At 50.4% G+C, this 27018-nt stretch overlaps 1 protein-coding gene across 19 annotated transcripts in view; it reads left to right on the forward strand.

Moving 5' to 3' along the window:
• The first annotated feature begins 11098 nt into the window (after positions 1-11098).
• KCNQ2 (potassium voltage-gated channel subfamily Q member 2) overlaps positions 11099-27018 on the forward strand; it is a 72868-nt gene continuing 56948 nt past the window's right edge. For 13 of the 19 annotated variants that reach the window (XM_021527265.3, XM_085558212.1, XM_085558214.1 and 10 more), the window contains exon 1: positions 11099-11432. In XM_021527265.3, coding sequence (XP_021382940.1) covers positions 11137-11432 — 296 coding nt within the window. In that variant the 5' untranslated portion in view covers positions 11099-11136. Of the gene's footprint in view, positions 11433-16979; positions 20259-27018 lie in introns of those variants that run through there. The other 6 variants (XM_021527276.3, XM_021527277.3, XM_021527279.3 and 3 more) reach the window with 2 other exon arrangements.

The following is a 27018-nucleotide window of genomic DNA, read 5'->3' on the forward strand; positions in this document are numbered from 1 at the left end:
AAGGAGCTGTAGTGCAGCTGAATTACAGAGAGCTCTGCATGATCTCACCCTGCCTGCTCCCCCAAAACTCTCCCCAATCCATGGCTGCATCTGGCAGCCCACGGACACAGACTGACTCCCCGGGCCAAGATCCCCAAAACTGTGCACAGGCCACCAAGGCTCCTCACCCCTCTCCACACACCCCACATCCACCAGCTGCATCCACAGAAATCAAATTGATTCCCAAGGTCTTTGTGGTATCTGAGCTCTCTGAAGTGCCGTGTCCTTGGCGTGGCACAAATTGGAAGGGGATCTGGGGTTCCCTGCAGGCACAGCACAGCCACAGGAGAAGGCTGGTTTCCCACTGATAGTTTAATCTCATCTTCCAGCTCCTCCTGCATTTCCCAGCTCCCAAGGCATGCTTTCACTGAGCCAGCTTGTGCCTTTTCCTGGGTATTTCCCAGCAGGAGAAAATCTTCATGTGCATGACCTTCCTGCATCCTTAGAAGCAGCAGCAACAGGAACTCCTGTGGGAATATCCCTCCCATGCTGTTCAGGAACCTCCAGCTCCCTGTGCCCCATAGAACCAGCCCCTGGCACAGCAGGAGTGGGGACAACCGTGGCGTCAGGAGTGGGACAGAGAAGAGCAGGCACAAAATCTGCACCTCTCTCACTATTTTAAAAGCAAAACCAGAACTGACAAAACCACAGCTTCGTTTCCATAGAAATATGCCAGGGGAACTGTGAAAAATACTCTGGTAGCACTGCACAAGTGGTGAGGTAATTAATGATGGAACTGCAGAACAGCAAAAATATAAACCCCAGAGGATTTAACTCAGACTTGCTCACGGCTCAGAGCAGGGCCAAGTTTTCAGCCTCATCTCAGTGTGGGTTGGCACCCCAGGTGATCTGCAGCAGCACAAAGAAGAGATGGTGCCCAAAGTGAGATCTCAGCAGCAGCAGCATCCCCCATTTTGCGAGGTTTGGGTCAGGATCTTTAGCAAGCCAGAATTATCAGAAATTATTTAAACCCACTTCAAAGCATGAGGTTCCCAAAAGAAAAATACACTGAATTTCTGGGCATCTCAGCACAGTACCAATGAAGCCAGAACCTGCCTCCAGCCAAACCTTGGGTTTGAATCCATTGTGGATCTGTGTTTCGGGATTGGATCAACAACCCAGCATGTGCAAATCACTGCCTGGCCCCACAGGGCTTGCAGGCACACAAGCAATGATGCCCTTGGTTTGACATGATCCACTTGGGGGTCCTACCAAAATGATAAACAGCCCAACATCCCCCTGAACTGGACCACAAGTGGATTTTGGCAAAATTTGCATTGAGCTCAAGCTAATTTTGGAACCGTCAGCACCGCGTTCGAGCAGGTGGGTGTGCGTGACCCATGGCAGGTGATAGAGCTGTGGTGGTGAGATGGATTTTAAAATACCAAATTCTCCTCCAATTCCTCCCTGCCGTGGCCAGGTGTGCTGGGACGCCACAAGCCAGAGCTCAGAGGCATTTTTTCATGGCAACTTTTATTGGTTTGGAGTAATTTTCCACCCCAGTCGTCCCTGAAGGCGTCGCGGTGGCTGCTTCCCGCAGCAGCCTCATCGGTGCCATCTCGTGGAAATAGGGACAAAATCCTCCTGGAACTGCTGCGAGCCGAGGAAACCCAGACCATGGCCCTGGTCCTGGCAGTGGGGCAGCACGTCCGAAGAAAAAGAATAGATTCGGGAGATGCAAAGTGCTTATTGCCATTACTTTGGGGACCAGAGTTAGCAAATGTGATTTTATTTCCTGAAATTTGAAGCTGGTGGAGGGAAAATTACTTGAGGTTGTAGGAAAGTAAATAAAAAAACATCAGGGCAGGCTCTGCTGTCCAGCTGGGGATCAGCTCTGCAAGAAGAGAGAACCCAAAGGGCCTGGAAGAGGAGGCAAGGAGAGGGAGGTGTGTGGGGACCAACACCCAGTTTCCAAAAGGGACATCATCTCCACGATGAAGCACACCCTGTGCACAGCCTGGCACTGATGCCTTGGTGGGGGTTCCTGATGGAGAAGGGAAGATCCCAGCCATGGGACCATCCTTTAGGTGTGAATGGACACCTCTGCTAAACCCCAGCCCGGTGCTGGCTGCTCTTGTGGCATCCACTGGAATGAGGAATGAGTACTTCTCCTTTCCCACCTCTACCCTCGTGTCTGACTGTGTGCTGTTAATAATTTAAAGTAAGTTTTCTTAATCCACTGGAGCTGATTGGCCAACTCAGCAGGCGTTTGGGGCTGCTCTAAAAAATTTATAAGGCTTTTTCAAGATTGCAAGTGGAATCCAGGCTGCAGATGCTGAGCTTGGGGAATTTGAACTGCCTGCTGCCCTTCTGCACTTGGAGGGGAGTTAAAGCATCAGCCTGGGCAGGTCCCTGCAGAGACCCAGCACAGGCCACACGTCACTGGCACGCACAAAACCTCTCCACTCAGGGCAGCTCCTCTCCCATGGCTCCATCATCTGTCACCAGACTTTGCTGAATCTCAACCCCACACAGACAGTGAGGTCCTGCCTGTGTCACGCTGACTCAAAAGTCTTGGTGACATCTGAGGCATTTACACAGCATTTGAAAATACACCCCGCTGTGGGGAAAAAGCAAACAAAGATCCCTTGACCTCCCATTATTGCTGCCTTGGAAGCCAATGCCACTGACTGCCAAGGAGGCCAGAATTCCCAGAGGACATCACCCAGGGGAGTCCTGCCATCATCTGCAGGTGATGGAGGTGCTGAATCATCTGTGGCAGCAGTGGGAATGATGCACATGCAGCACAAAGTGACTACATGACCTCAGAAAGTGACTTCATCCCTGAGCAATGTCTTCCCTTGCATCCCAGGAGAAGCTTCTCTTCTCCTTGGGCAGCTGCACAGCACATTTCCCCTTGCAGAGCTGCACTGCCCTGGGCAGCTCTCCATCCAGCATTGGTGGAAATCACCTCTGCTCTGCTCCCCAGCCCAAGTGTCTGGGCTTGGCCTCTTTCCTGAGCAGATCTGCACAATGCTGGGCAGATGGTCAGAGCAGATGGGGCTGAGGCCATCCCCTCAGCCTGGCCAGTGCCTGGCCCAGTGGGGATGAGGAGTTCTCCCTGGGTTTCGTGTCCTTGGGGCTGCTCACACACCTCTCAGACTAAACCTTCTTGGGAAGCAGAGCATGGGCCAGACCATGCAGGCTGGGGGGAAAGGCTGATCACCTCTCCATCCTGCTTCCATTGCACCCCCTTCACAAAGTCCACCCTTGGCCACAGAGGTACAAATTCAGAGAGGAATTTTGTAAAAATTCTGTAACATGCCAAGGGCCAAATCTGGGAGTTTTGACTAATTTCCTTTAACACCTTCCTCTGCATTTCTCCAGGTTGAAATCCACACTTTCAGGTGCATCTGCAGCTGGGGGAACACAAAGCAGCAACTCTGGCCAGGGCAATGCACCACAACCCATCCTCCTCTTGGCCTGTGCTTTACCCTGTACAAAAATATTGCTGAGCTGAAGAGAAACTGGAGCTCTAGCACAGCCCAGGGTGCAGCTCTGGGCCAGACTCTCCCTTCTGCCTCGGGTAGCATTTAGCCACCACTCTGATGCTTTATGTAGAGGTACTGCAGCATCTTCAAATAACTTATTTCAGCTCTGCTCACAAACACTCCTTTGCTGCCGACAAATTTAGGATGGCCTGGTTTTGCTTAGTCTAAATGATTTGTAATCACCCCGAGTCTGCACTGTTCTCACGCCTTCTATCTGCTAAATGCTCTCTGCAGTCCCGGCCAGGCACAGCCGAGCACTCAGAGTGATGAGTCTGGCAGCAGCCAGGCTTTGGGACAGGGACACAAGCAGAGGAAGGAGAAGAGGACAATCCCCAAAATCAGCTTTGTGGGGATGTGATGGGTGTGACAGCAGCTACCTGGCACAGGCTGCGGGTTTCTGAGCTGGGCTTTGGTGAGGGGCAGGCGTGCAGGGCAGTGTGTGTGCCAGCCCTGCCACCTCTCACACGGTGTCAGGATCCTCTGCAAGGACACAGCGTGGAATTCTCCCCCAGCAGCGCCCTGAGGGACTGCGGGGACAAGCCAGGGCGGAGGTGGCTGTGATCGATGGCTCCGCAGGGATGCTCCAGGATGCTCTTTGGCCGGGAGGGAAGCGCTGCCAAGAGCTTTGGTGTCCTGACATGCACAAATCCCCACGGGAAACACGCCCAGAGTGGGGACAGGGTGGGGTGGCCGAGGCTGAGCACATCTCCAGGTGGACAGCTCCTGCCAGGACACCGCCACAGCTCGGCTACAGCTGCCTCCCCTGCTCTGCCCGCACACAGATGCTGATGGAGAGGTTTGGAGAGCACAGCCCAATGCCCAGAGGACAGGAACAGCGTGAGCAAGGCGAAGTTGCGAGAACAAGAGAGGGGTTGCATGAAAATCAGGCTGGAAGTGAGGGAATGCCACCCTGCAGGCGCAGCACCCTCATTTTCACCTGGGAAAACCTGCCCAAAGTGCTGGATCCTGCCCTGCCCCACAGCCGAGACGTTTAGCAGGTGCTTCCCACACAGGATCCAAAGTGAGCCCACAAAGAGGGAATTTCATGATCCCTAGAACCAGGGGTGTCCATTTTTTCCATGGTTTTATGTTTTGAATAATGTCCTGTGGGTTTCTGATGTCCATTATTATCGTGTCCACACATCAACCACTCCTGCAGCGAGGAGATTTCTGTCCTCTCTCTCATCACATATTCTCACTCAAAGCAATCTGAAATGTCCCCCCTATCATTAATAAAGAAGATAAAAATTGCCCAAAAGCTCTGCAGTTATTAAAGGGGGGAAGAGGGGTGCAGATGCAGGTACACGAGCTTTCCTTAAAACCTCAGGTTAAAGATAAATAAATCATAAACCCTTGCCCTTTCACGTTCTTTTGATTTCCCAGGTGTCCAGGCTGAAAGACTGAAGAAAGCCTGCAGCAGAAGCCCACAGTGCAGAGAAACTATGAATTTAGTTATTTCAAGAGTTTTTCTTTGCAGATGACACATGGTATGCTGTGACAGAGGCAGAAGCATGGAGACAGCCACGTCTGCCTGGCAGCTTTCCAACAGAATACTTGCATTTTTTTTAACCTGAAACATGGATCAAAAGCAGCCCTCCCAACAAAAATCAAAATCTAATATTCTTTCTTCAATATTTTTGAAATGGAAAAAAATTACATGGCAAAAATGTAAAGCATTTTTTTTTAATTTGGAAGGGTTTTTTGTAAATCTCTCTCAATAATGAAGAAGTAAAATAATTAGGCTTAAAGCTTTTCAGTATTTTAGTAATTGGGTTTGGTTTTCTTACTTGCCAAATCTGTAGATTTTGACATTTCAGAAAGAAAGAAAAAGAATTGAAAAAAAACACTTTTGCATTAAAAAAAAAGAATTTTTTTTTCTCCATGCAGGTTTAGAGCTTTTGCATCTGCTCATGCTGCTCCCCTCCTGCTGGAAGGAACCCTCCCAGCCAGTGCCTTTCCCTGCTCTTCCCTAAGGAGCACCCCATCCCTGGGACAGGATCAGAAGGGATTATCTCCTTCAGAGCTGTCTGATCCAGCACAGCTCCCCACGTGCTGTAACCCCAACAGAGCTGGGATCCCCCTCTCATCCTGCCCCAGCATCTCCTGCCCTACACACCACCAGCCCTTTTATGCCCCCAAGCCTGGGCTCTAGAAGGTTCCTCCCAGCCCAGGACACCTGGGACCATCTGGAGCCTATTTATTTGAGCTGGTTTTCCCTTCCATCTCAGGATAAAGCACAGATCAATCTGACGTGCCCCTCCTTGCAGAGATGATGTGTCAGAATCAGCTATTTCAGTATGGGGTTGTTTTTTTTTTTCGGATGACAACCTCCAGTCCCTAAATATTCATGCAGGTTTTGATTCAGCTTTGAAGTCAGTGGGAGGCAGGTGCTTGAATGGGAACAAAGCACCTAATGGGCTTTGTGGGACTGGGTCGCAGCCAGGATGCAGTTATGGTTCTGGGAGGTGCTTTACTGGGACCAGAGCCAGTCCTGAGCTGGGTTCCAAGCTCCTGAAACCAGGCAAGGCTGGAAGAGCTCCCAAGGAACACCAAGTTTGGTTTTGTTGGTATAAGTTGTGTATTGTGGAGAGCACAGCGCTGGTTTGGAGACACTGGAAGGGGGCTCTTAGTGGGAAGGCTTCTCCATCTCTGAGTGGCCGTGCCCAAGGAGGTTGTGGTGGTCATCAGGGTGTGGGAGGAGGTCCTGGAGCAGCTTTGTCCTAGGGGATGAGGTCAAAGGGCTTTGAGGTGATAGCAATTTGATGGTGTGGCTTTGGTCCTTGTGGGTGCAAGTGGAAACCCAAGGAGGTCAGGAGGAACAATGTGAGCACTGGGAGATGTGAGGGATGACTAAGAGAGCTAAATTTACAGAGTCTGGGAAAAGGCAGGCTCAGGGGCAACTGTGGTCACGGGCTAAAAATACCTTCAAGGTAACAGTATAAATGAAGAAAAGAAATTACATGTGGTCCCAGAGGAGGAGAGGGCAGGAGAAGGAGCTGGAGGGCAATGATGGAAGCATGGAAAGTAGAGATGGGGAAGGAGACCTGGCCAGTGGGGAATTTGCCAGGAGAAGGGTCTGTGTGCACTGAGTGGGGCAGAAGCAGAGCAGTCTAAAGGTGACAGGGAAATGGGCTGGGTGCTGGTCCCTCTGTGACTTACTTTCAGCTTCGTGGGTGCTTTGACAGTAACACAATTTAATTCAAGACAATTCACCTTAATTTTGCTTTTTTTTTTCCCATTTGTTTTCCTTCCACATGCCCAGTCAAGCAGCTGTTTTTTCTAGAAAACAGTTTTCCTTAGAGTCAGGTCTTCACAGCTCAAATTAATATTTAGACCTCAGCAATTTTAATCACCCTTAGAAAGCAGGAAAAAAAATTCTAGTTAAGAGTGGAGCATGTGTGTCTCCCAAGTCAACTCAGTGTAACTTAGGGAGATTTCTGTTCATAGAGTCAGACACTTCCAGCTGCAGCTCAAGCAGGATTTGTCCTGGGTTTTTCTGGAGCAGCCTCAATGAGGTCGGTGCTGTCTAAGAACAGGGCAGGAAGATGGATGGTGGCACAGAAATTTTGCATCCAATAAATATGTAATATAGAATAAGCAGCTCTGTCAGCAGCAGGATGAAGGGAGCCTGGCTTCTTCTTATCAGCATGTTGCTTGCAAATTCTGATTGAAGATTTTTAGTGGCTGAGAGGTATGTGCATGGTAAAGAGAAGAATACACTTTAAAATCCCATTTGAGGGGGGAAGAAAAAAAACATTGGGGAGCCTCTGTCTATCAAGGCTTCTAGTTTTGATGAAAATGGATAGAAACTTAATTAGCATTGGAACAGATGACTGTCGGATTTGATTAGAATTGGAAAACCATCTGGCACATCTTAATTTCAGGTGATTAAAAAAAAACTTTAAAAAATCAGTGCTGATGCTGTGGTTGTGACTGAGTGCCAAAAGCAGCCTTTGCTCTCTGCCCTGTTTGAACCCTCTTGCTCTCAAGGTGGTCCTTCTGCACCAGTGTCCTCACCATGTGCATGTACTCTGCAGCTGTGCCACAGCTCTTCATCCCAAATGTGGAAGCTTTGGCTGAGCATTGCCTTCTATTCCAGCCAGAAATGTCACACTCACCTTTCTCCTTTGGAAATTTGTAGATTTCTCTATTTGTGCACATGAATTATCTTTCCTACAGCTTATTTCCAGGAAGGCTCCACCTTATGCTGGGGAAGCATTTCCTTCCAGGTCAACTTCCTTGTATGAAACAACCTCTCTTGGGTCAGGGCCACTGGTTTCAAAGCCAAAACTGATTTGGTGTGTGTTAGGAAGAGTCAGGCAGGGAAGAAACATGAATAATCAATAGACAGGGGCTCTTGAGGGCTGCTTTCTGCTCAGAGAAGAGGATGGGGGTGGTGGGAGGTGAGGGGGAGCTGAAGCAGAATGAGATGGGTGGACACTGGGTGCAGAGAGATTGAGTTGTTAATGTCTTTTCCCTTGGCAGGTTAGTGTTGCTGGGATGTTGCAGCATCCTGTACAAGGGGAGGTGAAGCCATCTGCTTTAAGGTTTGAAAATAGCTCTGGGAGAGAGCTGTGAGTGACAAAACCCAGGCTATGGGTAGCACAGTTCACACAAACCACCAGCTGGGTGGGGATGGAGAAAGGGCTCTCGTTCAGTGTTTCAAGCAGAAATTTATCCCTGGAGTCATTCTACATATTTCACACCAGTCATTTCTTACTACATCTCAAAAATCGCCAGGGGACAGAGCACAGACTTTCTGTATCTTAACATGGATTGATGGGTTTCATCCTACCTTCAGGGTCTAAGCTATCTTCCATGGTGTTTGTGTTTTAAAGCATCACCAGTGTTGAAAGCAAAGGACTGACTCAGTAATTCTGTTTGTTTGTGGAGACATAATGTCCTTGGATCAGATAAAAGCACCTTCCCACTGCTGCTTTTATATACCTCATTAATTCCCAGTGTTAATGGCTGTGTCTTGTCTTCTGCCACCCAGCAGAAGTCGCACACAAGTGACTCCCTCTCCAAAATTACCTGCTACAGGCTCTGTGCAGGACATCACAGCTCAGGAAATGTTTGTGCCCCAGAAATTCCCTGAGACTGCTGCTCCTCTCAGGGCTGCACCTGGCCAGGCACTGGAGACTGGATCAAGGGACAGCTCCTGTGAGTGGCACGTGGGGGTGGAAAGGGGAGAGCCATGTGCTTCTGGACACTCCACTGCATCTTGTGCTGCCAAACCACAGAATATTATCAAAAAGGAGTTAGAAATGCCCTAAGAGTCCAAGGTAAAAAGAAAAAAGAGGTGAGGCTACAACAGACCTTTGTCCACAATTTCAGGCTTCTTCCACCTCCCAAAAATCACTCTGTTCACAAAAGGAGGCAGTCCTTGATGCCAAGGCCTTGCTTGTCTTTGAGGTTTTGCCTCCATCCTGAGTGAAGCAACAATCCCTGACAGTCCCTACAACCACCCCGTGTCTTTCCTCAGCCCACCCATGACTTGGAAAGGGTGAGATCCCACCCCTGACCTTTCCCACCCCCCAATTCTGGTGGTCTCAGAAGTGCAGGATGCCCAAAGCTCCGCTGCAGTGTGACACTGCAAATGACCAACTAATTAGGCAAAGAGAAGCGTGTTGAATTTAGATTCTTCTTTAGGGCTCACAGAGTATTTGTAATCTTGAATTTGTTAATTGAAAATTGCTTCCTTTGTTTGTTGTTGGCCTTTTTGTGGAGGGGGATATTTCCTGCTTTGGGACTGCGTCACTGGATCTATAATAATGCACTTTGTACATTAGTGCCAGGCACATTTGTAATTGGCCACCCTATTAAAGAACACTAATGATCTTACAAGTGTTCACAAATAATGAATAGCATGGCCCCTCATTGAATTGAGCAATTTATTCCCTGACATACTTGCAGATCTGTTTTTCCAGGATTTAACCCAGCTTTAGTTTTCTGCCTGCCTTGCAGGGATGGATTCTCTTTCAGCCATGTGTTGGAGAGAATATGGGTCACAGGAAAGGTTCTCTTCATAAAAAATGTAGGGCTGCTCCACGCTCACTCTTCTCTCAATGTGCATGACAGGGTTTGGGGAGTGAGAGGCAGCAGCTTTAATCTCTATGCTCCTCCTATCCATTAGTTCTCACTGGGATCCTCCTGAGAAATTAGGAGAGGACTGAAAAACCAAGACTTGAGAAGTGCACTCTGAAAGATTATGTTGATTTTCTCATTTAAATATGAATTTCAGGAAAAGCTGGCAACAATACAGAGTGGTAAGATTGGTTTTCCAACAAAACCCAGCCTTGGGTGGCTCCTGCAGCCATAAAATTCGGAACAACCATTTTGCTGCTTCTCTACTAACATTGCATTGAGGTATTTATGATGAAAGGAGCAGCTTACCTGAGCTTGCTATTTAATTTGCATACAAAAAGTTTTGTCCTAAAGCCTTGTTTTACTTACAAAGAACATGCAGAGGTGTGTGGTTCACAGATCACCTGTGATTTTTTGTGTTGTAGGGGATAGAAATGTCACTGGGACGGAGATGATGATCTTGGGCTTGATTTTATTTGGTTCCAAGTCTTCCCATTCCACTGCAAAGAACCCTTTCCATGGAGGATAATTATGTGGGGCAGGCACCTCTGTCCTATCTTCTGCAGTCTGCCTGTCTTCTGCTGTATCCAGTGAAGGTGTGTCAACAGGAAATATTCCCTGGGGTGGAATCCAGCCATGGTGTAAGTGGGAAAATGCTGCTGCTGGACTGTAAATAGTGGGGTATTAAAGAGCTGATTTGGGTCAGCACATCTGGAAATGGACTTTCTGTGCTGGGAGCTTGGCTTCTGAACAGCTTGGTGACCATGTCATGGTGCAGTTTCAGCATGAATGCTGAATTTGGGCTACCAAGAAGACAGGCTGGGTCTTTGGGAAGAGTGGAGAAAGGGAATGACTTTGCACAGCGGGATTTGTGGAGAGGTCCAGCAGGTCTGCTGCTGAGTGGGCTCACGGAGGTGGGGCACGGGTTGGTGACACTGTGACACTGTGGCAGTGTCTGCACCCTCTGCCAGCCAGAGCACGGGGATGGGCACCCCACTGCAGGGCGCTGCCCAGCCCTTCTGGGGGGCAGGAGGAGCCCCCTCCGTGGTGGCTTGAGGGGGATCCCACAGCCTGGTTTGGGGAGCAGACACTGGGCTGGGGGCCGCAGGAAGATGCATCTTGATCTGAGGGTGGGATGTCAGGGATGTTAGACCCTGCATTTGGGCAACAATGCCAGACACTTCTTTTCTTGTGTGGGGGGGCGAGGTCAGACCCGCTTTTTTTTTTTTTTTTTTTTTTTTTTTTTTTTTTTTTTTAATTTTAGAGGGGGTGAGGAATGGCAAGGCCGGATTTTTGGGAGTGAGGGGAGGGCGGGGGGCAGTGCGAGAGGCCGCTGCCGGCGGGGGATGCCAAGGGTTAAGGGGGCGGGCGGCGGCGGGGCGGCGCTGGCGGAGCCGGTTGCAGCGGCTGCTGCGGCTTCGGCTGCGCCGGGCGCGGAGCAGCGGCGGGGAGCGCGGGCGGAGCCCCGCCGGAGCCCCCCGCCGCCCCCCGCCGCCCCCCGCCGCCCCCCGCCGCCACCATGGTGCAGAAATCCCGCAACGGAGGCGTCTACCCGGGGCCAGCCGCGGAGAAGAAGCTCAAGGTGGGCTTCGTTGGGCTGGACCCGGGAGCTCCGGACTCCAGCCGGGACGGAGCGCTCCTCATCGCCGGTTCCGAGAGCTCCAAGCGGGGCAGCATCCTCAGCAAGCCCCGCTCCGGGGTCTCGGGCAGCGGGAAGCCCCCCAAAAGGAATGCTTTTTACCGCAAGCTGCAGAATTTCCTCTACAATGTGCTGGAGAGACCGCGGGGATGGGCTTTCATTTACCACGCATACGTGTGAGTAAAAGGGTGGGGGGCAAAGCTGATGGCACAGACCCCCCCGGTTCGGGGTGCCCTCCTCCACCCCCCGAGCCCCCAAACGCGCCGGAGAGGAGGGATGCTCCAGCTGCAGAGCGGGTGCGGGGAAGGGATGCCGGGTGCCAGGGCTGGCTGGGGAGCCCGGGGATGCTGCGGGGGGCGGAGGCTGAGCCGCTGCCCCCATCCTCCCCGAGAGCTGCCGGGCCGCCCGGCCGGGCCGCCGCTGCATCCCGCATCCCGCATCCCGCATCCCGCATCCCGCATCCCTCGCCCCAGCCCAGGCGGTGCCCGGGCACGGGGCGGTGATGGGCATCCGGGGAAGGGGGCGGGGGGGAAGAAGCTGCCCCTGCAGAGCTGGGGGGTGGCTCCCAGGAGAGGTGCGCTGCGCCGAGCCCCTCTCTCCCCCTGCCCGCTCCTGCTTGCGGGGGAAGGGGCTGCTCATGCGGTCGGTGCAGGGGGCTGGAGCAGCGGGAGTGATGGGTAGCGACTGTTCCTCCGTCTTGCTTGAAATCACCATAGCAATGCTGTGAGCAGAGGAACAAAAAGCTCTGCTCAGGCACCGTCTCTCCTCCCCCCCACCCCCCAGCATCCTTCCCTCCCCGGCCCCATCTTTGCCTGCTGGGTGGCTGCAGTCGGTTTGGGGCCGGGGTTTGTTCTGGGGCTCTGCTCAGGGTTCTGGAGGTATTTCTTGTCCCCAGTGGGAAGTCTGAATGGGAGATGAGTCTAGAAGGAAATGCTAATCGGTGTCTGGGGCTCCCTGCCTGTACAGCCGAGCGGTAAACAAAGGAGCATCCTTGGGTGCACATCTCCCCCTGGTACCCAGGTTTTGGGCAGAAACGGCCCAGCTGACCCGCGTTTGGCAGAAGGATTCCCTGAATCTCTGAAGCATTGCTGCAGAGGAGCGCGGATGACTTCCCGTTGTTCCCAGGATTGCAAAGGGAGGGTCAAGATAAATCTCGGTGTTACCGCAACTCCCTTCCCTCTGGGACTTTCCACAGTCCCACCGGGCTCTTCCGCAGGCCTGGGCTCAGGCTGAGATGCTCCTATCCTTGGTGCCAATGGTTTTTTTGTTTTGTTTTTGTGCTTTTCCTCATGGCCAGGGCCTCTATCGCTACGGCAAAAGGATTTTTGGGGCCTTTTCTTTTTTCCCTCCCCTCCATCCTTTTGCTGTTTTTCTTCTGTAAGATGAGGAGTTGGGATGTGCTTTCTGCTCCTCAGCCATTTTGTACATTGAGGCCTTCCTTGGAGATGTTGGTGGGACCAGTCGGAGAGGGGAGATCCTTGCTGGGTGGAAGGGGGAGGTTTGCTGAGCACTGCAGCGAGTTGGGGTCCTTGGGAAAGCTCATCTCCCAGGGAAATGGGAGAGGAGAAGAGAGAGCATCTGTGGAGCTCAGCTGCAGCTATGATGAGGAGTGTGAAGTCCAGCACTGGGCATTCTGAGCACCTTTCATGCTCCCATCCATCCTCTGGAGTTGTGGGTTGTTTGTGTCACAAAATCTTCCAGAACGGTGTGGAGGGGCCAAGTGCTCGTGTTGGGAGCTGGGTTATTGCCTGTGGGTGCTCTGAGGTGGGAATGCTGTGTGCAAGGTGCTGTTAAATACAAGTGAGACCCCAGCTGGGGGACACTGGGGTGACAGTGACAGAGATGGAAGGGGCTGAATGCCCAATGACAAACAGCAGGGGTAGCTCTGACTGCGAGGGCTTTACAAACATCTTTGGCTTCTTCAGCTGCTCTGTCTTAACTTCCGACCTGTTTGGCTCTCTGCGGTGGCGTTTGCTCAGGCAGCCAGGAGTGCTCCCAGGGCAGGAGCAGGGTCACCCCAAACTGCCCTGTCCCAGTGCCAGGCTGCTGCCAGTGCCCCTTGGCTCTCACCAAGTAGCTGCATCCCCCCAGCCCAAGCAGCTGTGTTTGTTCTGGGCTTGTGACTCCACTTGTATCCCCTGTGGCACCACTGGGAGCCGTGCAAAACCAAACTCTGCCCCCACCCCTCACTCACCTGCTGGGAAATGGAGGCTGAATTCAGGGCTGAGGTGGTAATTGCACCAATGTCTGCGACGAGTTGGTGATACCATCATTTTTTTACAGTGTATGGGGAAGTTCTATGGACTCCATCTTTCTGTACTATACCCATGCTAGGTTTAGCCTTGGCAGTTTGCTGTTACAGCTTTTGAAGAGCTGAAGGATATGGGAACCTTCACACAAAGCTGCCAGGATAAGCTCATGCATCACTTATCCCCCCTTGCTGCCCGGGTGAGCCTGGCATGGCCTGTGCCAGGTCTGAGAGCGTTGGAATGGGTTTTGGAACTGGAAGTCAGTAATGCAGACAGACAGGACAGATAAAAAGCTTATTCAAAGGTGTGGGAGGATAACAAGCCTGCCTCAAGGTCACAAAGTTTGTATGGAAGAGCTGGAGCCATTCCCATGTCCCAGAGACCAGTGCAGTGCCCTACCTCTGCTATTGGGGTCCCTCTGCCTCCTCATGCCCCAAACCTCATTTTGTGCCAAAGCCTGGAACACAAAAGCACCTTTAGCCCTCATCCTGCAGGAATGGGAGTCCTGAAGAAGACTGTGGATGAGGGTGGCATGTCCTGGCTTCAGTCACCCCTCCCTATTTCCCTGCTCCTGCTGCTCACAGGGACTTTCTTGCATGAAGATTTATTTCCAGCGTGAGTGAGTTTGTGATGCTGCAAGGCTGGGTTTTATCTCACAGGGATGCTTGCACACTCAGCTGCCTTTGCAGGGACAGAGCTGCTCAGGCAGCTCCCTGCACCCAAAGCCAGGACAAAAACTATTGGGACTCTCCCAGCACAGAGATGTTTTAATAAATATGAGAATATGCCTCTGGGTAAGTACCTCTGCTAAATCCCTGCCTGCAGAAGCCCAGGCTGGATCTGCACAGGGCCATTGAGGCTCTGCCTTGAGCTGCCTGTGCAGGTTGCATTTATTTCCAGTGCTGCATCCTAGATCCAATCCTTCTGATATCATTCCCCACCTCTTCCTGCTGTCGATCACTCCCTTTCGCACCATTTCATGCATAAGAAATCAGGGAAATTCAAACCAGGGAATCTCTCACTCCCCCAGCCCTGGTCTCATCTCAGATGTTGCCTCTCTAGAAGCGCTGTTACCTCTGTGAGCAAAAGCACGGTTTTATATTTCTGTGTTATGATTCATTTTTGTACTTAATAGCTCTTCCTACACTGACACAACTGGGTGACCTGCTCTTGGGAGCTGTGTGTCTGATAAATATGATATATAATATATGTTTTGCATAACCCCACAGACAGCTAAGCATGGTGGGTCCCATTTTTGAGTGTAGCTAGAGGTCCTTTCTGGCTCCCAGAAGTCTGAGCCTCCTTCATTTCTCACCTTCTCCCAGTATCTTTCTTTTCTATTTCCCCCCCCCCTTTTTTTTTTCTTTTTTCTTTTTTGACAGATCCTCAACATTGCCGCACATGGCTTCATTCTGTTCAAGGCTGAGCTGAAACTTGAAAAGTTGAGCTGTGCCTAAATAGCAGGTCAGGCTTTTTGAGGGGTGTAGCAGCACTTAGATCTCAGTTTAGTTCTCTGTGCAGGTGGGCATTTGGCTTCTAAAACTTTTCCATTTATTACTCTGAATGATTTTTTTAATCCTTCTAGTCCTTTTGGCTTGGTTTCTGTAACCTGTCCTGTGCACAGAACAGGCTGTAATAACTGAAAGTGATTTTTTTGTCCCTACCTGCCATCTTATTTCAGGAGGGATCACTGTTCTGTGGCAGCCTAAGCAAGGTGCTCACACTGGGCACCCCCATGGTCTGGGTGTCTGGAGACACATTTGCTGATCCCTGGGTGAGCTGCTCAGGTTTGGAGGCTGCATTTGGAACAGAGGCAAGAAAACAGCCTGGATACAGGCACTTTTAAAAGTGTGTGCTCAGGAACCAACATAATTCTTGTATTTCCTGCTTAGAATTTACAGCCCTAATGCATCTCTTTGACTGTGTTAAAAATAGTTTGGGTGCATTTTTCATCTGCGTACTGTGCACCATACATTTAGTTAATTAAGCAAGTGCATGGACTTAAATTATAACAAGGAGGAACATTTCCTCCCTGTCTAATTCTATTCAAATTTCCTTGCACCATCCCTATCCCATTTTTATTTCCCTTTTCACCCAGACAAGCCACCTCTCTCTGCACTCTCCTGCCTGCCCTGCCTGCATCCTGGCATGGCCATGGCTGGCACAGGGGGAGCACAGAGAGGGGATGAGGTGCTTTTCTGGAGTTCCAGGGTTTCTTCTTGCAGAAGTGGCCTCTTTTGTGACTCCTTTCACTCCGCAGAACTGGTGGTTATTATGCATTTATTCATTCCCAGATCATCTCTTATGCCAGAATTCATGGTGAATGTGGTCTGACAGTCCCGATTGTCCATCCCCAAACCCTGAGGAGTTCATGGCAAGCCCTCGCCCTCAGACAGGGCTGTTGTGGGCAGGTATGATGCCACCCCCTCAGCCCATCCACCAGTGACGTACAGGGACCTCTCCTGGATTCTCCTTCCCACCTCCAGGCTGAGTGGGATGAAGGGGCCAGTGCGGATCTCCCACGGGTGCTGAGCCCAATGGACCTGCTGGGCTCTGACCTCCCGTGCTTCTGCCCTGAGCTGTGGGGTGGTGTCCACCCCAGGGACCAGGGCACCTTGCTGGTGGGATGCCTCACGAGCTCCTCTCCAGCTGCTTAGTCAGAGCTTGGTGGGAGCAACCTGATTTCAGTCGCTTCAGTGTGTCACGTTCCAGCCGTCACATTCACCCCACACTGACATTAAGGAAATGAAGAACAAGCTGATCCCCGGGGTGACCTCCTTTTTGTGCTGCAACACCCCTCAACTAGATGAGTCTTGCAGTGGTTCGATGTATTAAAAAAGGAATAACTCGAAATGCAATTCCCAAATCCTGTACTATGGGGAAGATGGGCATAGCTCAAAGAGATCTAGTTACAAAAATCAGGTTTCTTGATTTCTTTTTGCATTGCAGCAGAGGAAGGGGTAACAGGGTGAGACAGGTGCCCTGCTCACTGTGTCCAGGGTGATCAGGGCACAGAGTTTGCCAGGCATCGGTGTTATCCTTCATCACAAGGATAAAAAACATGTAAATTTAGTGTTTGGCTTTGGGGAGTTAAGTGGCAAATACTTAGCCTGCATAACCCTTTTAAAGGTAGCCCAAATGCTTGCTGTTTTCTTAGTTCCTGAGGAACAGATTGTTCTTTAAATTGTGGTGGCAGGGAGATGTGCCAGTCCCTTTTCCTGCCATGTAATCTCCTGTGGAACAGATATGGTAGAGCTGAGAAAGGTGGAGGGTGGCTCCTACAGAGGATTAATGGCCTGTCCCTGTTGGTGTGATGTCACTGCACAGCAAAGAGAGGAGCCTCAGCACTGAGACACACATTTCTTTGGAATAATGCAATGATTTTTCATCCCTGGTGGTCCAAAAGGAGCCACATTGCAAAACCAGATTGTTGTGGTGGTCTGGACCGAGTTTCATGAATGTATTTAGAATGCATTTAGATGTACTTGATGAATGCATGAAGGCAAAACCAGGTAGTGCAGAAGGACAGTGGGTGCAGGGTCCTTCACCACCATACTTTCAAATGGCTCCTAGTCAGGTTGCAAGACATAAAGATTTGAGCTATTCTGACAGCTACCTGTGATGAAAGATGATTCCACCATGACTGCAAGAGTAGATATTTCAATGTAAATTTTGTTTTCCAGTCAGTACAATCTGTGTGATGAGCAAGTTGTGCGACATTGCTCAGCTCCCTGAAGCTGTGCTGACCTCGGCTCCCCACGCGGCTCTCGTGGCCTTTTCCTGGGAAAGCTGCAAACGCAGCCTCCCGTGGCACCGACAGCAGAGGTGGCTTGGGGGCGTCGTGTACATTTATTGTGAGGCACTGCAATAATTACTTGTGGTGTTGGACGGGGAGTATCTCGCACGAGGCACGGCTGGGATGGCAGGAGCTGCCTCCTTACAGCCTCGGGGCTTCTTGGCTGTACAGCTGCCAATCAATGAGAAAGCAGAGAGCTCCTGCAGAACTCTCTGGTCTCTCCTTGGCATCCCTCCAGCCTTTTAATGTGCTTTTTAGATGTGTGGAAAAGTTTTGGTGTTGGTAAGCATCCATAAGGTGATGATTTTTTTTTTTTTTTGGGGTGGATTGGATGCCAAAGAGCTGCCTTTTCCAAGAGAGGAAGCAAGAAGACCTCTGGAACCTTCTCACCTCTCACTCTTGCTGCTGTAGGGAGGTGATTTAAAGCTACGTCAGAGTCACTGGGGTTGCTGGGTGCAAGCCCTTGTGACTGAGTAGTCACTTGATTTGTCCTGGGATCTATAATGTCCAGATGTTTAAGGTGCAGTGAGCTTGCATTGTGAACTTGGTGATGCTCAGATATGTGCTGGATTCCTCATGGAAACCCCACAGCAGCCTCAGTGCAGAGTTAGATGGGCAGGCTTTCCTCCTGGAGGTGCCCATTTCCCTCTGCTGATGGCACAGGGAGCCTAACTTCCCTTGCAAACCCTAGTGAGAGCTGGGTGGGACCAGTGCAGGCAAGGAGGAGAGGAGACAGAGCCTGGCATGATTTTAAACTTCAAAACAGGAATAGAGGAGGCATCTCCCACTTCCTGCCACAGCCTGTGGGAACTGGGGTGTTCAAAGGCAGAACTGCACTGTGGACACCCCAGCAGCTAAGGTGAAGGGGAGAGAGGAGGCTGATCCACATTGAATTGGGATGACCTGGATCTGAGATCCACTTTGGAGAAGTGTTTTTGAGAGAGGAATCTTTGTGGCAAACCCTGATCAACTCTTGTGATCGGCAACGCAAGACTGGGAAAAATCAGAAGCCACCAAGATGTGTTGATACTGGTTGTAGCTCCTAAGCAGCTCCAGTTGAAATGCCCAGTTGCCATCTTCATTCAGAGTTATTCCATTTTTTACTGCCACCCCCAGGAGGGTGGGACAGGGAAATGAAACAAGAGGACAGGCAAAGGCAGAGGGAATCACTGGGTTAGGAGGCAACTGCTCTCCATCTGAATTTCCTGGCAGTCCATCGTGGCTGGTGCTTGGTCTCTTCAGGACAGATTTTGCCTTCCGGAGGGTCTTTCCCAAGCATTCACAAATTCCTCATTTGTAAACAAACCCTGATCTGCCTGGCAGTCCTGCTCTCTCATTTAGAGCTCTGCCAGCCCTGGGGAGGTGACAGTGTGGGAGCAAATTAGGGCTGGGGTGGCAGCAGAGCTGCTGTCACGCACGGCAAGGGATGAGCACAGCAGGGCAGGCACTCCTAACGCAGCTTGCACAGCCAGCCTGTCACTCTCCATGAAGTTATCACGATGCCCAGGAAAAAAATAAGCTCTCAGAAATCCTGGCTCAAGGGTGACTTGTGGACACCTCGTGTGTCTCCTGTGTGAGGGCAGAAGGTTGTGTCTGGGTACCTGCTGTACCTGTTTCTTGCAGATTTGGTGTGGTGGAAAAAACTAATATGGGGTGCAAAGGAAAAAGGAAAAAAAATCAGTCAAAGAATAGTTAAAGTGAATAAAAAGGAGAAAATATTATTCTGTTAATATTACAGCAGTGTGCAAGCACCCCTAAGGGGAGTAGAAGTCTACAAGCTTCTGTTCAGCCCATCAAGTCAAAAACAACCAGTTCCTGCTGGAAGACTGGGTGTATTGAGCATCCAAGACACAGAAAAGGCATAAAACAGTTGTTGGGCCACTGGTGGTAAATGTTCTCTCTGCTCCACTTTACTTTTTAAGAGCATTTCCTTTCACCTGATTTGCTTTTGGATGGGAGGTTTGGTTTCTGTCTGTGCTCCTTGGGTTTGTGAAGGAAGGTGGGGTTGGCTTTGGCCAGCCTGAGAACCTCAGCAGGGCTGGGAGGATGAAGGTGGCATTTCCCAATGACATGGATCACCCACAGAGGGACAGTTTGCTGTGATCTCACTGCTCATTACAGATGCAGCACGTAGAGGGCTGTGAATGGATCTTATTGACTTTCTCCTGTTGGGGTGTTATATGTGGCAGTGAAATGACAGCTCTGGGAGACGTTCTCCTGCATGTTTATGGGCTTGTGCTCAACTCAGAGTCTCAAAGTGGCCATTAATTGGGGTTATGCATGCTGGGACGTTCGTTACCTGATGTGAAGAATGTAATAAGGGATGTAAGAGCACTCCATCTTTCACTCAAAAGGATAGCAAAATAGGTAAATATAAATATCTGTATATTGTAGCTGGACAAACAGGGAGTGAGGCTCTGTTCCCTCCTGCCACTCCAAGCCATGTAGTGGTTAAGCCTGAGTACTTCCAGGAGAGGCAGTGAAAAACAAAACCTCTCCCCAATAACAAGGACTACTCATTGCTTTTGAGGCAGGTATACTGCAGGAAGGGCTTAGGCTGGTGTGACCATTGCCTCAATGTTGGACATGGTTATTTTTCAGTGGTTATTCGTCCTTCCTCTTTCCTTTATGGAAATGCCAAGTCTTGCCCAGTTGACCTCTTGCTAGGCCTTCCTCCAAGATTTCTGGGGTTTATTAGCAATGATTTGTGCTTTAAGGACTGGTGAGATTCCTGAGTCATCCCCTTAGGCAGGGAGCTATTTATTTCAGTGTGTGTGTTACACTCCCTGGGAGTGGGTGTCTCTCTTCCGCTTTTGGATCCTGCCCTGACACTATATAAAGACTCCAGGCTTGAATGAGCAACAAAACCAACCCTCAAACTGGCTCCATCCTTTGGAAGATCCGTGCTGCTGATCCCGTCTCTCCTGGCTGCAGCAGCTTGGCTGTTTGGAGCATGGGTAGGAGCTTGCATGGGGTGTTTGTCCATCTCGGGGTGTGGAGCTGCTGGGACAGCTCGTGGGGACCTGAGCTGCATGTCCTTGTCCAGGAGCAGCTCTTGCTCTTCAGTGCCTCATGGCTGAGGGGGAGGTGGGATTTGTACCCTTTTATTTCCCCCAGAGGTTTCTGTGCTGATCCTGCTGGGTTTTTGATTAGTGGGGTTGTCATTATTTAGAAGAGATGAATTACTGAGTGGCTGTAAGTCTCTGCTGGTATCAGAGCAGGGACTGGAGGTGCCATGGGCTAACAAGGGTGAGCTCCTCTGAGACACCGCCACTGCAGGGATTTTGTTGTGTCCTTGTCCCCAGGATGGGCCATTCCACACACACCCCATGCCTGCAGAAAGCTGTCCTGCAATGAGTCTGGGGGGGGAAGGAGTAGCACCTCCCTGGAACCTGCACAGAAGCCAGCGTGCTAATGGCAGTGCTCATCCAAAAGCTGACTTCACACCCAATTAAGCATCACCCTGAGCCAGAGGGACAAGTCCTCATGTCATTATGTCTTGAACTCAATTGCTGGCACTTCATGAGGGCTGTGTCTCCACAGCCTGAGGGAACGGAGCATTTAATCCGTATCAGCACTAAAGAAACTTGGTTAATGTGATCTCTGGTTTGGTTCTTGTGGGTAGGGGATGCACATCTCTGTCATGGTCTTTTTCTTAGTTATGGCTATTCCTGTAAGGAAGGGAAAAGACTTAGAGAGAAGGAGCATTTCCTGAGCTTTTTGTCTGTAATTACCAGAATTTTGCATTTAATTTTTCTTCTCCAAATTTTCTTCTTTTAATATCTTGATGTTTTTAATGCTATTTGTAATTAGCAGCTTCTTGCTTGTCATGCCAGCTAATGAGGGATAGGAAGAATTTCTGCACTGACCTTTTGTAGCTGATGATGTTTTTCTTTTCTGCAACAGAAAACAGATGTAATTTGAAACTTCCTCTGAGCTGCCCCTCCTGACCAAGAGGCTGCAGCCTCCCCCTTTTGATGCAGTTATGGGCAGTGGGAGCACCTCAAGTCATATTAAATGACACAGAGAGAGCTGCTGAGGCTTGGTGTGAGGATCAGCAGATTAATGGGATAAACAGAATAATAGAATTGCATTTGAAGGGATTTTACAGCTCATCTTGTTCCACCCCCCTACCATGAGCAGGGACACCTTCCATTATCTCAGGTTGCTCCAAGCCCTGTCCAGCCTGGCCTTGGACACTTCCAGGATGGGGCAGCTCCTCTGGACAACCTGTGTCAGGGCCTCAGCATCCTCACAGGGATGAATTTTTTCCTAATATCTAACCTAATCCTGTCGTCTGTCAGTTTAAATAACACCAGGCAGGCATCAAACTTGGTTTTAAATTTGGGTTGTAAGTATAGGAAAAGGTAATTGAAGTGTATGAATAAAACAAATAAATAGGACTCCGAAGTTGTTTCTATCCTACTGTTTTTACCAGATGGTGGGGATGTAAACATCTACAAGTATATGGGGCATATCCCAGCCTCAAGTCTCCACCCAAGATTTGGAATAGTCAAATTTAGGAGACCTACTAATAATTCAGGGTTTGATCTTGCCTGGACTTGTCCCATCCATATGCAAGAACTTGGGCACCTGGGGAGCACCTCTGTCAAACCTGCCAATTTTGGTTCCCCTCTTTTCAGACAGCCTTTTGTGGGTGTGTTTGGCAGAGAGCACCTGCCCAAACCCCAGCCTGCTGTAGACAAGCAGGCTGACCCTCCAAGGGGAGTTCAGTCCCCTCTGGCCTCGCTCTTCTCCCCTTTGGGAGGTGATGGCCATTGAAAATCACAGAGAAATTCACCATGGTAAGGAAGTGCCTCCTCATATACCCTGCAGCCACATCCCCGTGGGATGTGTTGGGAAGAGTGGCTGGAGTCCCACCTGCCCCTGTGATGGCATTCCCTGCTGGGAATGTCCTTCCCATCTGGGAAGCACCAGGGCTGGCAGAGCCCAGGGCAGCAGCACAGGCCTGATGGGCTTGCTCACTTATTTTCCATTCGCTAAAAGAGAGCAGAAATTAAATGAAGATTAATTAAACATTTTTCCCCCCTCTTTCCTGCTTCCTCTTGCTCTTTGCTGTTTCTAGGGAAGACTGAAAATACGTGCTGGAGAGGAAGCTCAGCTCTGAGCATCCTTTCAGGAGTGCAGCATATGGCCCCTACGGGACTGCAGGGAAAGGCTCTCTAATTATGGGGAAAGTCCTGCGAGGCTGGGTTACACAACCAGGATGGAGCTGCTCCTGCCTTGGTTTAGCAGCAGGCTGAGGATGCTGTGACTCCAAATACTGTGACTTCCACGGTGCCAGGTTATAAATTGTGCTCTGGAAGTGCTGTTCCCACATCCCCCATCACCTCCTCCTGCAGCTGAGAGTGGCCCTGGCAAACCAGCCTGGCCGCGTTAGACCCAGGACTGTACCTCTGGCTTAGAGGGAGCAAGGAGAAGGTGCAGATGCAGAGCAGGAGACCCAGGGCCAGCTGCAGATCCAGGCAGCTGCTGAGCTCAGTGCTGGTTTCCTGTGGCTCCTGGAGCCTGCAGTCCTGGCTGCAGATTTTCATCATTCCCAAGGTCAGATCCGTGCTCGCTGCCTGGAAGGAATGGGTGGTACCTGCAGCTCTGCAGGAGATGGTCTGAACAGCACAAACACAGCTGTGGTCCTGCTGTTGGTCATTCCCTTGCCCCACAGCTGGGCACATCTGTGTGTGACTGTACCAGGCACCTGCAGCATCCCCAAGTGGAGCTGCTGGATGTGACCCAGGCGGGAGATTCCCTGTTTCTCCAGAGAATGAGCTGTGGAAGCTGCCTCGGGAGTAAGCTGGGAATTCGATGTGGGATTTCACTGCTGCCAGGCTGGCTCTGATTTCCTCTGGAGCCCAGGGGAGAAGCACCATCTCCTTCTCCTGTTCCCAGGCTAAGCAGCAGCAGCTCTCCCAGGCAGCAGTACAGCAATGCTGCAGGGCTGGGGGAGCTGCTGGGGGACTTGCATCACGCCTGAAAAAGGGGGTTAAAAGCAGGTTTTTGCAAGCCTTTGCCTGCCATTTTAAACGGGAAGGATGTTTCCCTGGCAACGAGATGGATGCTTCCCAGCAGAGCATATGGCTTCCATCGACTTTGATTTCCCAGAGTGTTGAAATGGCAGCTAGATAATCTCTCTTCAGCTTTACTGTGTCCATGCCATGTGTCCCTGTTCCCTAGGAGTTTTTAAAGGGTCCAGTCCCTGCAGTGCAGCCCTTGCTCCTTTCCCAGGGCTGAGGCTTCTGGGGTCCTGTGCCAGGACTGAGTCTGGGGACCTTTGCAAAGAGGGACCTGCACACAAGACCTGAGCATCACCCAGAGCAAGGAGCTGCAGGGTGGGAAGGAAAAACCTTCCTTGCCTCTGCTGCTTTTCCCCAGCCAAACAGCTCCTCCTCCTCAGAGATTATAATCCACAGACCTCTCTTCCTATTCTCCTCCCTGCTTTAAATCATTTTTAGATGTTTTCCACCTTTCACCACACAATCATCTGCCTCCTGCAGCTTGCTATTTATTGTTGTGTTTACTGGCACAGGGAAATAAGGAGAGGGAACAAACCTGTCATTTGCTGTGTGGGGGAACATGGGGGAGCTGCTTTCTGGGAGCTCGTGGCTTTCCCAGGCTGGCTGGTGTGTGTCAGCCCCATGGAGCTCATGTGGCAGCCTCCTTTGAGGGGCAAAAACGGGGGAAGAGGTTCTTATCCTCCCTGCTGCCCATCACTGAGGCAAACTCGATGAAAATCAGCCAACAGGTCCAAATTTTAGGTAGCGTCAGGGAGGCAGCCAGGCAGGGCAATGGTGTGAGGCTCATCCATCATCAGGAGATCCACAGAGGTTTGGTCACCACCTGCTTGGTGCTGTCTGAGCCTGATTCCCACCTGCCCATGTCTGGGTGGTTCATAGCAATGAGCAGCAGCGAGGGACAGGCGTGGGGTTTGGGAACTGGCTGGGGAATGTAGCCTTAACTGAAGTGAACAGGTTGTGCTGGCAGTGAACTGCTGCATTGCAGGGACAGCTGGGGGGGACACGCATCATTCCTCCCCTTTTCCACTGATGGAGTTTTGGGAGTGTTTTGGGTGAGGTAATGTCACCTTTTTTGCAAGTATCCAGGTGAGCACAAAAGCCCTGAGCTGAACGTGCTGGCTCTCAGCCCCAGCCCTGCTTGCAGCAGGCCCCCAGAGCTGCCCAGTTCAAACCAGGCTCCCTCACTGACTGAGTTTGCCTTGATTTCCTGTGGCAGGGCCATGGCTTCCCTCCACTTTCTGCAGGGTTCAGCTCTCTGGGCAGCCTCTCCCTCTGCAAAAGGCTCTCGATGTGTGAGCTGTGCTCTCCTGCTCCCATCCACACCTGGCCATCCACCTGGGCTATGCCAGGGAAGGAGTGAGAGGTGACAGAAGTGATCAATTGTCCTTTAGAGACGGGTTTAATGTACCAGGTGCAAAGAGAGGCTGTGCCCTGGCAGACCTGGCACTGTCCGTGCAGGAGTCACGAGCTGCCCTGGGCCAAGGAGGTGCCCGTGTGGGTGGTGGCAGGATGATGTCCCCATCGCCCCTGGGGGAGCACAAATCTGCTCAGGGAAACTTTGCTGATGGAGAGGAAAAGTGGAAAAGGACTTTTCAGAGTTGCAGTTTTGGGAGACTCAAAATAGTTCTGTCAGTGGTGAAGTTAAGCAGGGATTGACTGGCAGCTGGTGTGATGTTCTCTCCCTGCGGCATAACTGGGCTGGTTCAGCAATTTTTTAGGGCTAAAGAGCACTGTCTTCTAAATGCTGAGCTCTCCAAAGATCCAAGTCTGTTTTGTGTCCCTTCACCCTGGGCAGCTCCTCTGGGTGCTTGTCTGCATGGCCCAGATGCTGCTCCTGGAAAAAAATGTTCCCATGCTGACAGGAGCAGCTTCACAGGCACGGAAACACCAGGACCATGTTCTGCCACCTCTGCTGTGGAGGACCATGATACCCCACAGCGTGGGGAAGGGATGCAGAGCTCCAAAACTACCACAGGCTCTTTATTTCTCTTTGTTGGACCTAATCCTGCATTCTCTTTGCCAAACTCAGGTTTCTTTCAGGCATTGCAGGGTTTGGACTCAGCTGAGCTGGAGCCTCTCCTGTGCCAGTGCAGCCCCCTTGGCTTTCAGGGGATTATTCCTGATTTGTGCTGGAGTGGGTGAGAGGGAACATCAATCCCAATTATTGTGACATTCCTGTTATTCCTCAGGTTACATTGTTTCTTACCCAGTTTGGGGGTCATAGTCTTTTGGGCACTGAAATCAAAAGGCTGTAAGCCAATTATTTTGCACCTTAGCTGTGAGCTCCTGCTCATTACCTGGGACAAGAGAGGTAAAATTAAACAGATGTTGAAATTACCAACTCTTGGATTTTATATGGGCAGTTTGCAAATATTTCCTTATTTTCCCCAAGACTCTGTTAATTAAATAAACAAATGAACAAACAAAATCAGCAAGGCTTTGGTAATCCTTGCATTTTACACTTCGGTGTTATCCATTAGCCTCTGGTTTTCAGAAACCACATCCTGGTCTTCTAATTATCAAGGAATGAGGCTGGGGATGGGCCCTGGGAAGTGACTGGGGCATCTGAGTGCCTTCAAAATTGCCTGTATCTGCAATTCTTCTTCACTCTTGGCTGGGAGGGAGCCCAAGAGCAACAGTTCTGGGGTCCTGCTTTTACAGCAGCACAAGCCAAGGGCCTCACCCCTGGAGAAACTGAGGATTTTAAAGGCAGCAGAAGGATTTGGAGCTATTTAGTTGCCTTCTGTGGGTCTGGAACAGTTCAGGTGGCTCCTGAGAGCTGCTGAGCCCCTGTGGCAGCAGCTTCCTAAGGATGCTCTCAGCAAGGATTTTTGGTTTTGAGGTGCTGAAATTCGTGGTGCTGGGGAAGGGAACCCGCAGGAGCTCAGGGGGATGGAGCTCATCATTTGTGGGCAGGAAACATCAGTCTCCAGCTGAATATCTACTTCTGGGACAGACCTTTGAAAAACTGGCTACTATTCCTGTCTGCTGCAGGAACCAGCCCGATTGGAGACAATCTTCCTATCTGCAATTAGACCAGAGCCTATTTTTGTATATCACATTCCCTGGAGGGATGTTTAGATGAGATGCAGCATTACATTTTATAGGGGCAGCTTTCTTTTAACCCAGTTCCAGAGCTCACCTCAGGTCGAGTGACTTGCCCAGGTCAGTCAGAGGAGTTTGACCTCGGCAAGAGGAATTTTGATTCCCGCGTGTTCCAACCATGCAGCATTTCCTTGGCTTCTGAAATTTATTTTTCTTGAGGTGTTGTGGAAAAGCAAGGCTTAAGAAACAGAAATAACTTGATCTTCCAATAGGGATAAAGGCTGGATCAGGAAGGTTTATATTCTGTGCTCACTAGCAATGATTTCTCCAGGGTGGGGAAGCAGAGGCTCTTTTGGGGGAATACCCTGTGGGATGAAAGAGAGACAGTGCTCAGATTTCAATCTGAATAATGTGGGTATTGCATGAGACAGCAACTTTCCCTCACATTAAAATCAATGAACATGATCTGAATAAATGCCTGCACAGACATTTTAAGAATTACTTAAATGTCCAATATTTTATACTCTTAATTTACCTCCCAATGCACTGTAATTGCACCGTGGGCTTTAGGATTCTCTCCCATGAACCATTTCTGCAGCTGCATGAATATATTTCTCCCCACCAAATTTTTTGAAAGAAA

Source organism: Lonchura striata, chromosome 20 (assembly GCF_050655825.1).
Source record: "Lonchura striata isolate lonStrDom1 chromosome 20, ASM5065582v1, whole genome shotgun sequence".
NCBI lineage: Eukaryota > Metazoa > Chordata > Aves > Passeriformes > Estrildidae > Lonchura > Lonchura striata.